General features: G+C 38.4%; 1 protein-coding gene across 3 annotated transcripts; it reads right to left on the bottom strand.

The window, feature by feature from the left end:
* Nucleotides 1-552: 552 nt before the first annotated feature.
* Nucleotides 553-12,693, bottom strand: LOC128519426 (serine hydroxymethyltransferase, cytosolic-like). Of its 3 annotated transcripts, none has more exons than XM_053493154.1 (14): nucleotides 12,218-12,693; nucleotides 12,006-12,061; nucleotides 11,806-11,890; nucleotides 8,521-8,620; nucleotides 4,811-4,944; nucleotides 4,585-4,706; nucleotides 4,306-4,466; nucleotides 3,679-3,760; nucleotides 3,312-3,524; nucleotides 3,119-3,235; nucleotides 2,863-2,985; nucleotides 1,448-1,564; nucleotides 1,134-1,241; nucleotides 553-1,049 (listed from the first exon to the last, which is right to left on the bottom strand). In XM_053493154.1, the coding sequence occupies exons 2-14, from the start codon at nucleotides 12,016-12,018 to the stop codon at nucleotides 877-879; spliced, it is 1,548 nt and encodes a 515-aa protein (XP_053349129.1). In that variant the 5' UTR covers nucleotides 12,019-12,061; nucleotides 12,218-12,693; the 3' UTR covers nucleotides 553-876. The 3 variants fall into 3 exon arrangements, with proteins under 3 accessions (XP_053349129.1, XP_053349128.1, XP_053349127.1); XM_053493153.1 differs by having other exon boundaries at nucleotides 12,252-12,693; XM_053493152.1 differs by having other exon boundaries at nucleotides 12,278-12,692.
* Nucleotides 12,694-12,728: the final 35 nt, after the last annotated feature.

The raw sequence follows: 12,728 nt of genomic DNA, 5'->3' as shown, positions 1-12,728 counted from the left end.
TAATAAAAACTTGGAGTGTACTACTTACTAATTCTCTTGGCCCGCCAGTGTATATTCTACTTTATTTTTACTTTTTGTATGTGTAAGCTCCATCAATCAAATTACAAGGAGACCTCTCATGCACAGCTTTTGTTAAAATTTAGATTTTAGCTCTGACCTGGACTTTACAAAAAAAAACAACAAAAAAAAACACTGAGCTTCTTATGAAGACAGTTCCTTGGATTTGTGCACTGAGTCATTATTGTGCTAGGAGGTGATCTTCATCTTCAGTCGGCTGAGAGACACGTTTGGTAAGCGTGGGTGTGTATGTGAAAGAACACTGAGTACATGCTGGTCTGAACCTACTGTTCCATGTCTTACATTCTTGTGTTAGATTGGTTCAGGTTTTTGTGATGCTTTGATTGTCGTGTCTTATGATTCTGAATTCGCCTCATTGACTCTGTTTGCTAATCGCCCGACTCATTGCCTGGGCCTGATCTTAATTCTGCTTTATTGTGTGGATTTGTGTTGCCTGTACCAGATGTCACAACAAAAAAATCTTTTCTCTACCGTTACACACTCATCTTAGGATTTTATTTATTAATGATTCTCAGTTATTCTCAAAACATTTTAAACAAAATTTGAAGCCATAATTCTTTTTCTCATTAAGCAATGCAAAGCAGTCTATATTTCTATCTGTACTAACTCGCTCTTACGAAAACAACCTATTGTAAAATAGTGATTTTACGCCACTAAAAATTTACCACCAGCATCATTAACTGTACTAAATAACACTGTAGTACTGTAGTATGTCTAGATTTTTTTTTACAGGTTATAACGCAGGTTAAGGCTTATATACAGAAACAGTAAGGATAAGGGACACGGATAAGATTAGAGTCAAAGCCCAGGCAGTCCGGGCAGCGGGAATGTTCCAGCAAAAGCCTCGACCTCATCTTGGATTTCTTTTATTCTTTTCTGATAGTTTTTATCCTGAGATAGAATTTCCTTGAACTCCTTGAAAGTGCACTTGGAGTTTATGCTCGTCTGGATCTCCACAGCTAGCTGAATGCCTAATGACATACAGAAATGAATATGTGTAATTGTTATACTTTTTATGTTTTGTTTTTTTTTATCTTAAAATGCAATTAACTCACCTCTGTGGAGTAATTCCGCCACTTTGCAGAAATCTTCTTCCACTAAGCCTCGTGATGTGAGTGCAGGCGAGCCTAAACGCAGGCCAGAGGGGTGCAGTGGACTATCACCTGCGGTGAAGGAGGTCATACGTACGCATGTTATGAAAAACAAATACAGATTTACTATTCGCACAGTAGTGATGCTGACAAGAAATACCCTGTGATGGACTATAGGCTGTGTTTTTTAGATTTTTTATTTTTTTTGCAAAAAGTTTCTTAATAGAAAATTGCTATAGGAAAAAAAAATCTGCCAGGGGCGGGGATCAAAGTGGCACCTGGGCAAGCCATTGTGTCACAGTCAATGGCGCAGTCCTGTAGCACCTTCTCTACCCAGCCTGCATGGATGCCATTCGGACGAAGGTCGAGCAAGAAAAGATGAGTATCTGTACCACCTGTATGATTAATATAAATAAATAAAATAATTTGTTAGAGGAAAACATGCATAACATCTGATATCTCAGAATATCAGCAATTTAGGAAATAATTCAAACTTACAGTACTGTCTAACACTGAAAACCATTCTATGATTAAGTCAGAAAGATTCCACTTTTTATTTTATTTATTTCAGTAATTCTTAGCTTTTTCAACATGACCTGTACTGACCGTTTGGGAAGCTGCATAAACATGTTTATTTTGTTAGCAGTTATACAAGGGTTAGATTTTTTTTATGGTCTTCCTGACACATTCTCCCTCTTATTATCATTATATTCAACAGTCAAGTGGAAACTATTTCAGTTTCTTATTATTCTTTGGTATTTTGGTCCATCCATGTGTCATCCGGCATATCAGGCAATGGGTAAACCCCACCCTGGAGACATACAGTATCTGTTGTTTCTGTAGCAGTTACTTAAGGGGTCGCGTTGCCAGCTTGACGCTCGATTGTCACACTCCGGGCAATTTGGGAATGGCAGTTTATCTAATCTGCATGTCTTTGGACTGTGGGAGCAAACCGAAGTACACGGAGGAAACCCATCAGGCAATCAACGGAAAGTATATGTAAACTCCATGTCCACAGGCCCTGAGGTGGGAATTGAACATGATCTTGGAGGTGCAAGGCAACATGCTAACCACTTAGCCACTGTGCAGCCGCCTCCTTATTATTATTCTTATCAGCAGAAATCTGTGACCTAATGCTTTCTCCTGCAGACGCGCACTGTTGCAGTTCACATGTATAGTAATTAATATTAAGGCCAATGAAACAATAAAGTCAAGGGTGTAACAAATATTAAGTTAGAACCGTCTTAGCAGATGAAACTACATCATCTAATGACAATAGGGGGCAGTATTCCCCCCAGGTTATTCCCACGCCTGTTATGTAAAATTTAAAAAAACTTTGCAATCAGGTCTTTTTTTTCTATTTTAGAGTTTGAAATTCTTGCATTTCAGGCAGCGTTGTTAACATCTCATTTTTTCAGGAACTGTATAATTGTGATTCTGCTTATGGTGTTTAAGCCAAAAACAACTAAACACATCTTCTGAGCACTGTTTGTTTTTAATTTGCCATGATCTCTTACATTATATATAAATACTGTAGTGTAGCTCAGGCATAAGCAGTAACATTTTCCTAACATTTTGATGCAGGATGGCCAGAGAGGACCAAATGCAACAATCAATTATAACAATGTCTATAAGAAATAATAAAATTATGTTTCTGTCATGTACAGTAGGTAATGATAAACATGAAACACACCTGTGACAATTTTGTAGCCCTTTTCTATTAAAGAAGATGCTAAAGTTCTGCAGTTTTCCAGCACTTGTACTTGATAAGCCTTGAACTCTGGAGTCAGGGCCTGCTTCAGTGCTACAGCCAGTCCTGTGCAGAAAATACCATATGCCATTAGTTTCTGTATTTTAGTAAGTGGATGAGCAAACAGAAATATTTCCTACAAATAAACAGTATTTCTGTTGCATAACCTTTTTGATAAAGTATTATCATAACTAGTCACCTGCAACAGAATGGTTGTGACGTCCTCCCTGCAGCCTGGGGAACACGGCTTCACAGATCGATCTTTCCAGGTTGTAAAGAGTTTCCTTTCCTGTTTTCGCATCCACACTGCGCACACCTAATAAGTAGAGCCGTTAGCTGATATCAAAGGTAAATGAAGCATCTGACTTTTTTCTTAGTCACAAAGTTCCAACCTTTCCTGTAAAATATGGCTCCGCCTCTGCAGCCTCTCAGGGTCTTATAGGTGGAGGTCGAAACAATATCACAGTAATCGAAGGGGGACGGAACCACTTCTGCTGCAACAAGTCCACTGATGTGTGCCATGTCACCCAGCAGGTACGCGCCATTTTCATTTGCAATGTCACGCAGACGACGGTAATCCAGGTTACGTGAGTAGGAGCTGGTACCTGTGAGAATAAGACATGGAAAAAAGGATAATAATTCTATTTCTTAAAGAGGACAAAAACAATGAGTTCAGCATGTGGCCTAGAAAGCAGAACTGTATGTCAGATATCTTCTGAAAGATCACTTCTGACAGCATATTTCAGCATTAACACTCACCTGCGACGATTAGTTTTGGCTTGAATACACGAGCACTTTCCTCTAGCTGGTCATAATCGATGTAACCAGTCTCTTGGATGACCTAGAAATATTCAAGAGCTATATTATATAAAAGTATATGCATTTTTTTTAGACTATATAGCCAAATATATGTTGACACCTGACCAGTCACACCCCTATAAGCCTGTTGATTGAACATCCTATTCTAGATGAAGGTCTCCTTCTTTGTTACTCTTCTGAGAAGGCTTTCTACTACATTTTCAACATTGCTGTAGAAATTAGTGTTTGTACAGGTACAAGACCATTAATGAGGAGTCCTGGGACATAATAAGCATTTTAGTTTATCTCAAAGTAGTCTAAGGTCAGGAATCTTTGCGGGTCCACTCCAACTCCATGTCTCCATGGAGCTCGCTTTGTGCACAGTGGCACAGTCATGCTAGAACTGGTTTGGGCTACTGAGTTTTAATTAAGGGAGATTTTGTTAAGCTACAGGAAACAAAGACATCATATGCAAGTGTGTTTTAAACAGCTTGTGGAGGAACCCCATACACTGTAGCTTTGACGGTCAGGTGGCTATAGACTTTTGGCCATCATGATGATTGCAAATGTACACCCAATTAACTACACCTTGTATGACACTGATTTAAAGAAAAGAGACGTGGCAGAGAATATCTCTGTGTCCATTATGAAACCATGGCTCCGATGGCCACCATCACTTGGATCCAGACCCATGATCCTCCCATGAGGCTCTACTACTGACATGTACACAGCAAAGTTGGCAGATGACCCTGAAAAGAACAAGAAATATATGAGGAACCATAGTGTTTTTAAAGTAAACTTTAGTAAAAGTAATATTTAACGTTTTGAACTTTTTTCAAAACATTAAATATTACCGTACAAACTCACCAGAATAAGGCTGAACGTTAACGCCCCATTTTTCCGTTTCAAGCCCGTAAACCTTCAACGCTCTTTCCTTACAGAGACGCTCCAGTTCATCCACACTGTCTGCATCAGCGGAGTATCGAAGACTATTTTTGCAAAGATTTGATTATTATTATTAAAATGCTTATTACCAAATACAATTCACAACAAATTAAATGTTTGAAAATGTTTTTTAAACATTTAGTTTCACCTTTGTTGTAAACATTTGTTATTGATGCATGAGCCCAGGACCTCTGAAACAGCACGACTGGTAAAATTCCCAGATGCAATGAGTGATAAACTGTACATCTGTCTCCTCTTCTCCTTCTGAATGATGTTAAATACCTGTTGACAAGTTTTTATCCATTTTAATGTTGAAAAAGTTTATGTAAGTAACTGCTGTTGTGTGAGCTGTGGACAACCTCCAAGTGCAAATGATTTACCTGGGACGTTCACATACGCTAAAACCTTCCTACAAAGTCACACTGTAACCATTATAACCACCTACAGTACGTTTTGGGTTCCCTTGTGCCACTGGGAAGGCTGGAGGGGCCAGATTCATGCCTTGGGATGCATGACTCTGTAGGACCTCTGGTGTGTGCTGTGGTGTGTGGCACCAGGATGTTGGGTGATGTTGGTTGTGTGCGTTTGATGTTCTGTTGCCTTGCTATCACAGCCAGCATTTACTTTTTTGGCAATTTGTGCTGCATTGGTTTTCTGTGGAATTGGACCAGGAAATGGCCACCCAAGGGCATGGGTGCTCCTGATACAGTCAGCAGTTTACTGATACAGTAGAACCTTGGATCACAAGCATAATTCATTCAGGAAGTGGGCTCGTATTTCAAAACACTCGTAAACCAATTTTAATTTTCCCATAAGAAACAATAGAAACTCAAATTATTTGGTCCACAACCCAAAAAATAAATACATAAAATTAATTAACAGAAAATCTTAAGTAAAAATAAAAAAATTAACTTGCACTTTACCTTTTAAAAAAAGTAAAAATAAATCTTGACAGATAAGTGTTTCCGTGTGCCCGCAGGCGCTATGTGTGCGTGTGTGTGTGAATATAAAGGAGCCCCTCCCCTCTCCCTCTTCTCATCTTACACAGTTACCCTTCCTCCACTCTTTTTACACACACGCGCACACAACGGAAACATTTTATCGGAAAAATAAACAAGAAATTTTTCTAATGACACTCGATTGAACGACACACCAATAAAATCACTGCTGTAAAGTAAAAAAAAAATTAACCTGAACTTTACCTTTAAAAAGAATTGCGACAGAGCAGTGTTTCTGTGTAGAGCAGAGAAAAAGAGTATATGTGTGTCTGTCAAGGCGAACGTAGGAAGGGTCTGTGTGCGTGTGTGTGGGTGGCACGGTGTCCAATGACGCACGCACATACAGACACAAAAAGCAGGCTGATACAGAGAGAGAAAATGGATCTTTAATGTCTCTAATGAGACTTGCTTTTACTTTACATGCACGCATACAGACACAAAATAAAAGATATTTTACGTACACTCATGTGTTATAGTAAACAGTATATGCGTGGCTGGATGTTCATTATACCAGTAAGAGACCCAGCAGCACAATACCGCAGCGCAAGAGAGAGAAAAAACGTTGGCTCAGTTGTGATCAAGTGATGCTTGGTGCAAAACAAGAGGTGCATGCATGATGCATGATACTCCGTACTCGCAAACCAAGACTTGCTCGTTTTCCAAGTCAAAATATTTAAAAAATCCTTGCTGGTCTTGTGGAACACTCGTAAACAGCATTACTTGCAATCTGAGGTTTCACTGATTTAAAAATAATTGTATTATAGTACACTTTTCAAAAAAATAGTGTTTTAATATACGGTAGTCTCAGTATATTTTCAGTTAAATTTAAATGTATTTATTCATATGTACTTATTAATGCTTATATTTATTGCACTACTTTCTCGCGCTTTTAAACTCGTTTTTGCAAGCTGAATCTTACTCTCGCGCGCGCAGAAAATCACTTTTGCCCATTCAAGATAATTTATGTTTGCACTCTCTCACTCTTTTGCACGCTTACTATCATAAAGCTACACTTGCATAAACTGTGCAGCAGCGTTAGAACCCTGCAACTATTCCAGCCAACCAGAGACTAGAATCGGCCAACAGCAGCCAATCAGAAACTGGAGGCGGGCACATTCGGCCTGTCTGTTTTCTGATTGGCTCCCCAGGCCTTCACTTATAGTTTGAATTCACGCCTAGAAACTGCATCATTGTGTGCGTTAGTTCATAGTGCGTTATTATTTTATTTTCATCGGCATAAGGTACATTTTATGATTTTGTTAGGTAGTTTTTAAATTAAGTACATAGTTTAAACTATAAAATGTACTATTTAATGTGTTATTGCTAAATTATTGTGTACTTTGCTTCTGGTATCAACACACCAGGTTTAAACTAATACTGTACCTGTATATTCTAATACTAATGTCTGTCTTTGTTAAGACAACTGTTTATATTTTAGTTTGTGTGTTTGTAAGACAACCTGACGTTTTGTTGAACACAAATAAACTATAGGACTGATTTTTTTGTAACCTTGTGCAAATTAAATCTGTTGAACTGATGAATAAAATCTGCCTCATAATTACTGATGTAATGTTTTTCAAAAACATGTTATAGGTTAGAAAATGCATTTAGCATTTGTAAATAACCCTAAACACTTTTACTGTACTGGTAACACATTTGCAAAACATTATTATAAAAGACTGTGTGTATTTTATTATATAATAAAAGTATATTTGTTTTTACCTCACAGTGAATTTTTTTTGTATTTGTAATTGGACAGAAGTATAACAGCTACTGCTGCAATAAGAATATACTCATAGTATTTTAATCACATATTTGTAACACAGTAAGAATTGCTGTAATGTACTTACAGTATAATACATTAAATTTCATTAATTACTGTCAGGTATGTATGTTAGTACACACATTAAATGCCGTGTGCTAAAGTGGAACAACTTTAATTATACTTAGTACACTTAAAGTATATGGCATTTTATGTGTGTATTTATGTCATAATGCCCATGACAGAAGATTTCCTACTGTTATGGGCATTATTCTGAAGTGTGTTGCTCCAGGAGGTCTATGCTGCTACTTAAATGTCACAGTGCATTGCACATTGTAAGTTTAAATCACCCCTCCTAGTGGCATCACTGTGGAACTCATCTCGTAGAGTCGTTCTAACCTAAGTAAAAAAAAAAAGTATTTTCGTACTAAGTTGTGCTTTTGTACGGTCGCAAACCAGGAAGCATAAAAGGAAACAAGATGGCACTTCACATTGCTCAGTCATTGAGTTCGCCCGCGGGTTAAATTTGTGTTTTTCCCTTGCTTCCCTTCTGTGAAAGTCCTTAGACTAATTCACGTGGTTATTCTGCCTACCCACTTGCTTCCGCGTTTGGGTTTACCATCCACGCTACAAAGGGCTAACTGCTAAGTCTTCTGATCATCCTGGGTTAGTTCACGGCCGATGGGAATCGAGCCTGGCCGGGAAACAACCCCGGACTCTGGAGGTGCAAGGCAACAGTGCTAACCACTACACCACCGTGCCACCACTAAATACACCAGTCAGTCCATATTTCCACTGCAACGCAATGGTCACATACACCTAAGCAGATAACTTCATATTGTGTAAAAGGTCCAACATGGGTAGGAGACAAGAAGAGTAAATGCGACTCTATGATGATGCAACTTCATGCATTATATTATACTCTGTGACTTAGTTTGAGGGTTTTAGAATGCATGGTAAGGAGGTATTTGGGTGAGCGGGTTCAACCATTCCTGGAGGTTCAAATAAGAATTGGCTTATAATATAAGTAATTATCAGCAAATTATTACAACACACATTCCTAGACTTTTTTTTACAAAGATAGCTTGAGTGACTTACCTCTGGATCATTGGTGATGAGAGGCTCTTGCATCATATGGTCATGTGATTTAAGTGTACTCTTGTCGAAGCAATAAACATTAGCATTTTCAATGCTTTTGCTGTTACATAAAAAATCACAAAATTATAATAAAAAAAATTACTGTAGGTCAATTTAAACAATTTAAATAAAGGTAATTGTCAACCATAATACTGAAATGCAAAACACTATGCCCAATATTGTGTAGGTTCCTCTTGTCTTGACGAGTTAGCACTGACACCTTGGGGCATGACTCCACAAGAGGAGTGCTGTGGTTTCTGGCACGTTAGTTTGGTTGGGTGCTGTGGGTTAAGGGGTAAGACCTCGGTAGATTGGACTTGTTTGTCCAGCACGTCCCATGGATGCAGTCAGATTGAGGTCTAGGCAATTTGGGGGGCAATAAAAACTAATTCAGTATCTCAAAAATTAGAATATTACTTAATAACAATTAAAAAATATAGATTCTCTATGGGGTTTAGGTCGGGTGAGTTTGCTGGGAAATTTAGCACAGGGATACCATGGTCCTTAAACCAGGTATTAGTACTTAGTATTAGTACAGTGTGGGAAGGTGCCAAGTCCTGCTGGAAAATGAAATCAGCATCTCCATGAAGCTGGTCAGCAGAGGGAAGCATGAAGTGCTCTAAAAACCTCCTCGTAGAAGGCTGCACTGACCTTGGACTTGATAAAACACAGTGGACCAAGACCAGAAGATAACATAACACCCCAAACCACTCACTATGCAAACTTTACAGTGGACCTTAATTTCCAAATGAAATGGAAATTTACTTTAATCTAAAAAGAGGACTTTGGCCCACTGTTCAATCCTTATGGTCCTTAGCCCCAGTAAGACACCCCTGATGTTGTCTCTGGTTTAAGAGTGGCTTGACATGAGGATTGCGACAGTGGTAGACCATGTCCTGGATACATCTGTGTGTGGTGGCTCTTGAAGCACTGACTCTAGCTGTAGTCCAATTCTTTTGAATCTTTCCCAATTTCTAGAATGGGCTTCGTTTTTCTACCACATTTTTTTTCTAAGATTTAACTTTCCATTAATGTGCTTGTAATCAGCACTCTGTGAAGAGTCAGCTTCTTTAACCTTTTAGGTCCTACCCTCCAGGGCCCGTATTCTCAAAGCTTCTTAAAATTCTCTCAGAGAGATCCTAACTTAGCTAAAAAAGTCCTAGCTGGGAGTCCTAGACTAAAAGTGATTTAGGGAGTAAGGAAAGTACAAAAACTTTTATTTTAGTATGGAGGTGTGGTTGACCCCGTTGCTAGGGATGAGGCAGCAATTCAAGAACTGTGATTGGTTGATCAAAAAAAATCTGTATAGGTCTTAAAATGCATTCTTTGTAAAAACAGAATATATGATAATAGAATAAACAGTAAAATCATAGAGTTTGTATATAAAGAAATTGTATAATCATGGGCCTCCGGGTGGCGCAAGTGTAAAGTGCTGAGTGGTAGTAGCCCTAATGTGGGAGCCCCCTAGTGACGGGGAGGAATTGGACTAAATTAGAGAGAAAATTGGGAAAAAATACCAAAAAGAATAATAGCAAAAAAATAATAAAAAATTGTATAATCATGAATACAGGCTACTTTTTGCGAAGTTTCTGTTATAGACTAAATATGCTAAAGTTAATTAAAACAGCCAAATGTTAGAAATGTGTGTGCTTTGAAGCAACAAATTTCCACACTGTACTTACTATATTCGTTCTTACAAGTATTTACCATACTAAGTTTGTCATTTGTAATCCATTTCCAATTGGTTCACCTTTACCAATTTACATGATTGCAGGACAGTCTATTTAAGTTGCACTTTTGGATGGTATGTAGCCAACAATCCAAGAGAGATGGAAGAAAGTAAATCAACAAAAAAAACTAATTTGCCCGAAGAGCAGTGTTTACTTTTACTTTTAGTGTTTAGAGAATATTTCTTCTTCCCCCTTTTTTGTCCTCTGCTGTAGAAACTCTTAGACGGGTACAGGCAGGTTGGAATGGGTGGAGAAAAGTTTCAGGTGTGTTGTGCGATAAAAGAGTAGCAGCGAGAATGAAAGGAAAGGTGTACAGGACAGTGGTGAGACCAGCAATGCTCTACGGCTTAGAGACAGTGGGACTGAAGAAAAGACAGGAGGCAGAGTTGGAGGTAGCAGAGCTGAAGATGTTGAGGTTCTCTTTGGGAGTCACAAGGATGGATAGGATCAAGAATGAGTTTATCAGGGGGACAACCCACGTTAGATGTTTTGGAGATAAAGTCAGAGAGGCCAGATTGAGGTGGTTTGGACATGTTCAGAGGAGAGATAGTGAATATATCGGTAGAAGGATGCTGAGGTTGGAACTGCCAGGCAGGAGGTCTAGAGGAAGACCAAAGAGGAGATTTATGGATGCAGTGAGAGAGGACATGAAGTTAGTTGGTGTGAGAGAAGAGGATGCAGAGGATAGGGTTAGATGGAGGCAGATGATTCGCTGTGGCGACCCCTGAAAGGGAACAGCCGAATGACAAAGAAGAAGAAGAAGCTGTAGTAACTCTTAAGCCTCTTAAAAGTCCTCCTCTCTACTCTTAACAATTTTTACCTTAGGAGCTGTTTTTAGGGCTGAGATGTTTCATTTGAATCATTTTTACCTTTACTAAGATTTAGTCTGGAATTTAAGTGGAAATTCTAAGAAAATATCATAATTCTAAGAATTTTCTTAAAATTTTGGCACTAGGAGCAACTTTTAGGCTTAAAAAGCTTTGTGAATACAGGTCCCAGACTGAGAGACCATTTAAAGGCTCAGGAAACCTTTGCAGGTGTTTTGAGTTAATTAGCTGATTAAAGTATGACATCGTGAGTCCCTAATATTGAACTTTTTCACAATATTAAAATTTTCTGAGATACAAAATTTTAGGTTTTCATTAACTATAAGCCATAATCATCAAAATGAAAAGTCATCATAATTATCTTAAAAAAATAAACACTTGAAATATATCAGTCTGTGTGTAATGAATCTATATATTATGAGTTTCATTTTTTGTTTTAGATTGAATTACTGAAATAAATCAACTGATTTTCGAATTTATTGAGATGCCACTCTTCTGACGGTCACATGACAGGATCAACGATGATGTGACATCTGGCATCTTTAGAGAAAACATAATACTACACATTGCTGCCATAATTCAATTCAAGCTTTAAAAAAAGGGTTTAGATAACAACTGTTAAAGTGTGTATACATTCTAGAGAGAGATAGAGAGAGAGAGAGATAAGAGATAAACCATCGCATACTCACATGGCATGATGTAATGATCTTTCCTGTGCATAACCCTTCAGGTAACTCAAAACCCCAGTTATCCTTTTTGTTATAAATGTGCTCACTGAACACACACACACACACACACACACACACACACACACACACACACACCAGGCACATTAATACACTGTGTATTAAAAAATTGTAAGAAATTAGGCAGATAAAGTCAGACTTACTGTTTTGAATCATAAAGGAATGTTGCTGCTGCTTTCACTTTCTTGTCCTTTCTTGTCTTCACATTTTGAAAAAAAAAAGATGCAGGTGATTAGAACACACACACATATCTACATGAATGTATGTGTGTGTGTGTGTGTGTGTGTGTGTGAGGCAGGACATAGCTGCCTCATCAGTTTTTGTCATTCTTTGTTAGATATGTAAAGGAAAGTGCCTTAGTTAAATCTGTTTGCTGTGTCCTGCCATACCCTCATTTTGGAGAACCTCCTGTTACCTTGTTGAGTTCTAGAACAATCCGCTGGAGGGTGTTTTAAAGGTAGTGGGAGAGCTTTCCTTACTGATTCCCTCTTCTGTAGAGCACACACACATCCTTTTTTGCTGCCCACTTGACTTCCACTCTCACCTCAGGTATGGATGCTCCCTGCGACTTCCTCTTGATGCTCATGAGAAGGAAATGAGGCTCACTGACTCATTGGAATTGGTTTGCAAGTTTCCTCCGGACTCCTCGGTATTGAGGCCTTTTCCTATCGACTCTCCTTGGTGTAGAGTGCATTTCTTGTTGCCTTGGGCCAAACTTTCGTTTTCACCTCAGGTTTGAACGCTACTTGCGACTTCCTCTTTATGCTTTGGGCCATGGAACTTACTGTATTGCAATCTGTTTGTAGATTCTCCTCACCGACTCTTTCGGTTTCACTTTTGAACAACATTGTCTTACTGGTGTTGGT

Source organism: Clarias gariepinus, chromosome 3 (assembly GCF_024256425.1).
Source record: "Clarias gariepinus isolate MV-2021 ecotype Netherlands chromosome 3, CGAR_prim_01v2, whole genome shotgun sequence".
Classification (NCBI taxonomy): Eukaryota; Metazoa; Chordata; class Actinopteri; order Siluriformes; family Clariidae; genus Clarias; species Clarias gariepinus.
The sequence above is the reverse complement of the archived record's forward strand: the minus strand, read 5'-3'. Positions and strand labels throughout refer to the sequence as shown.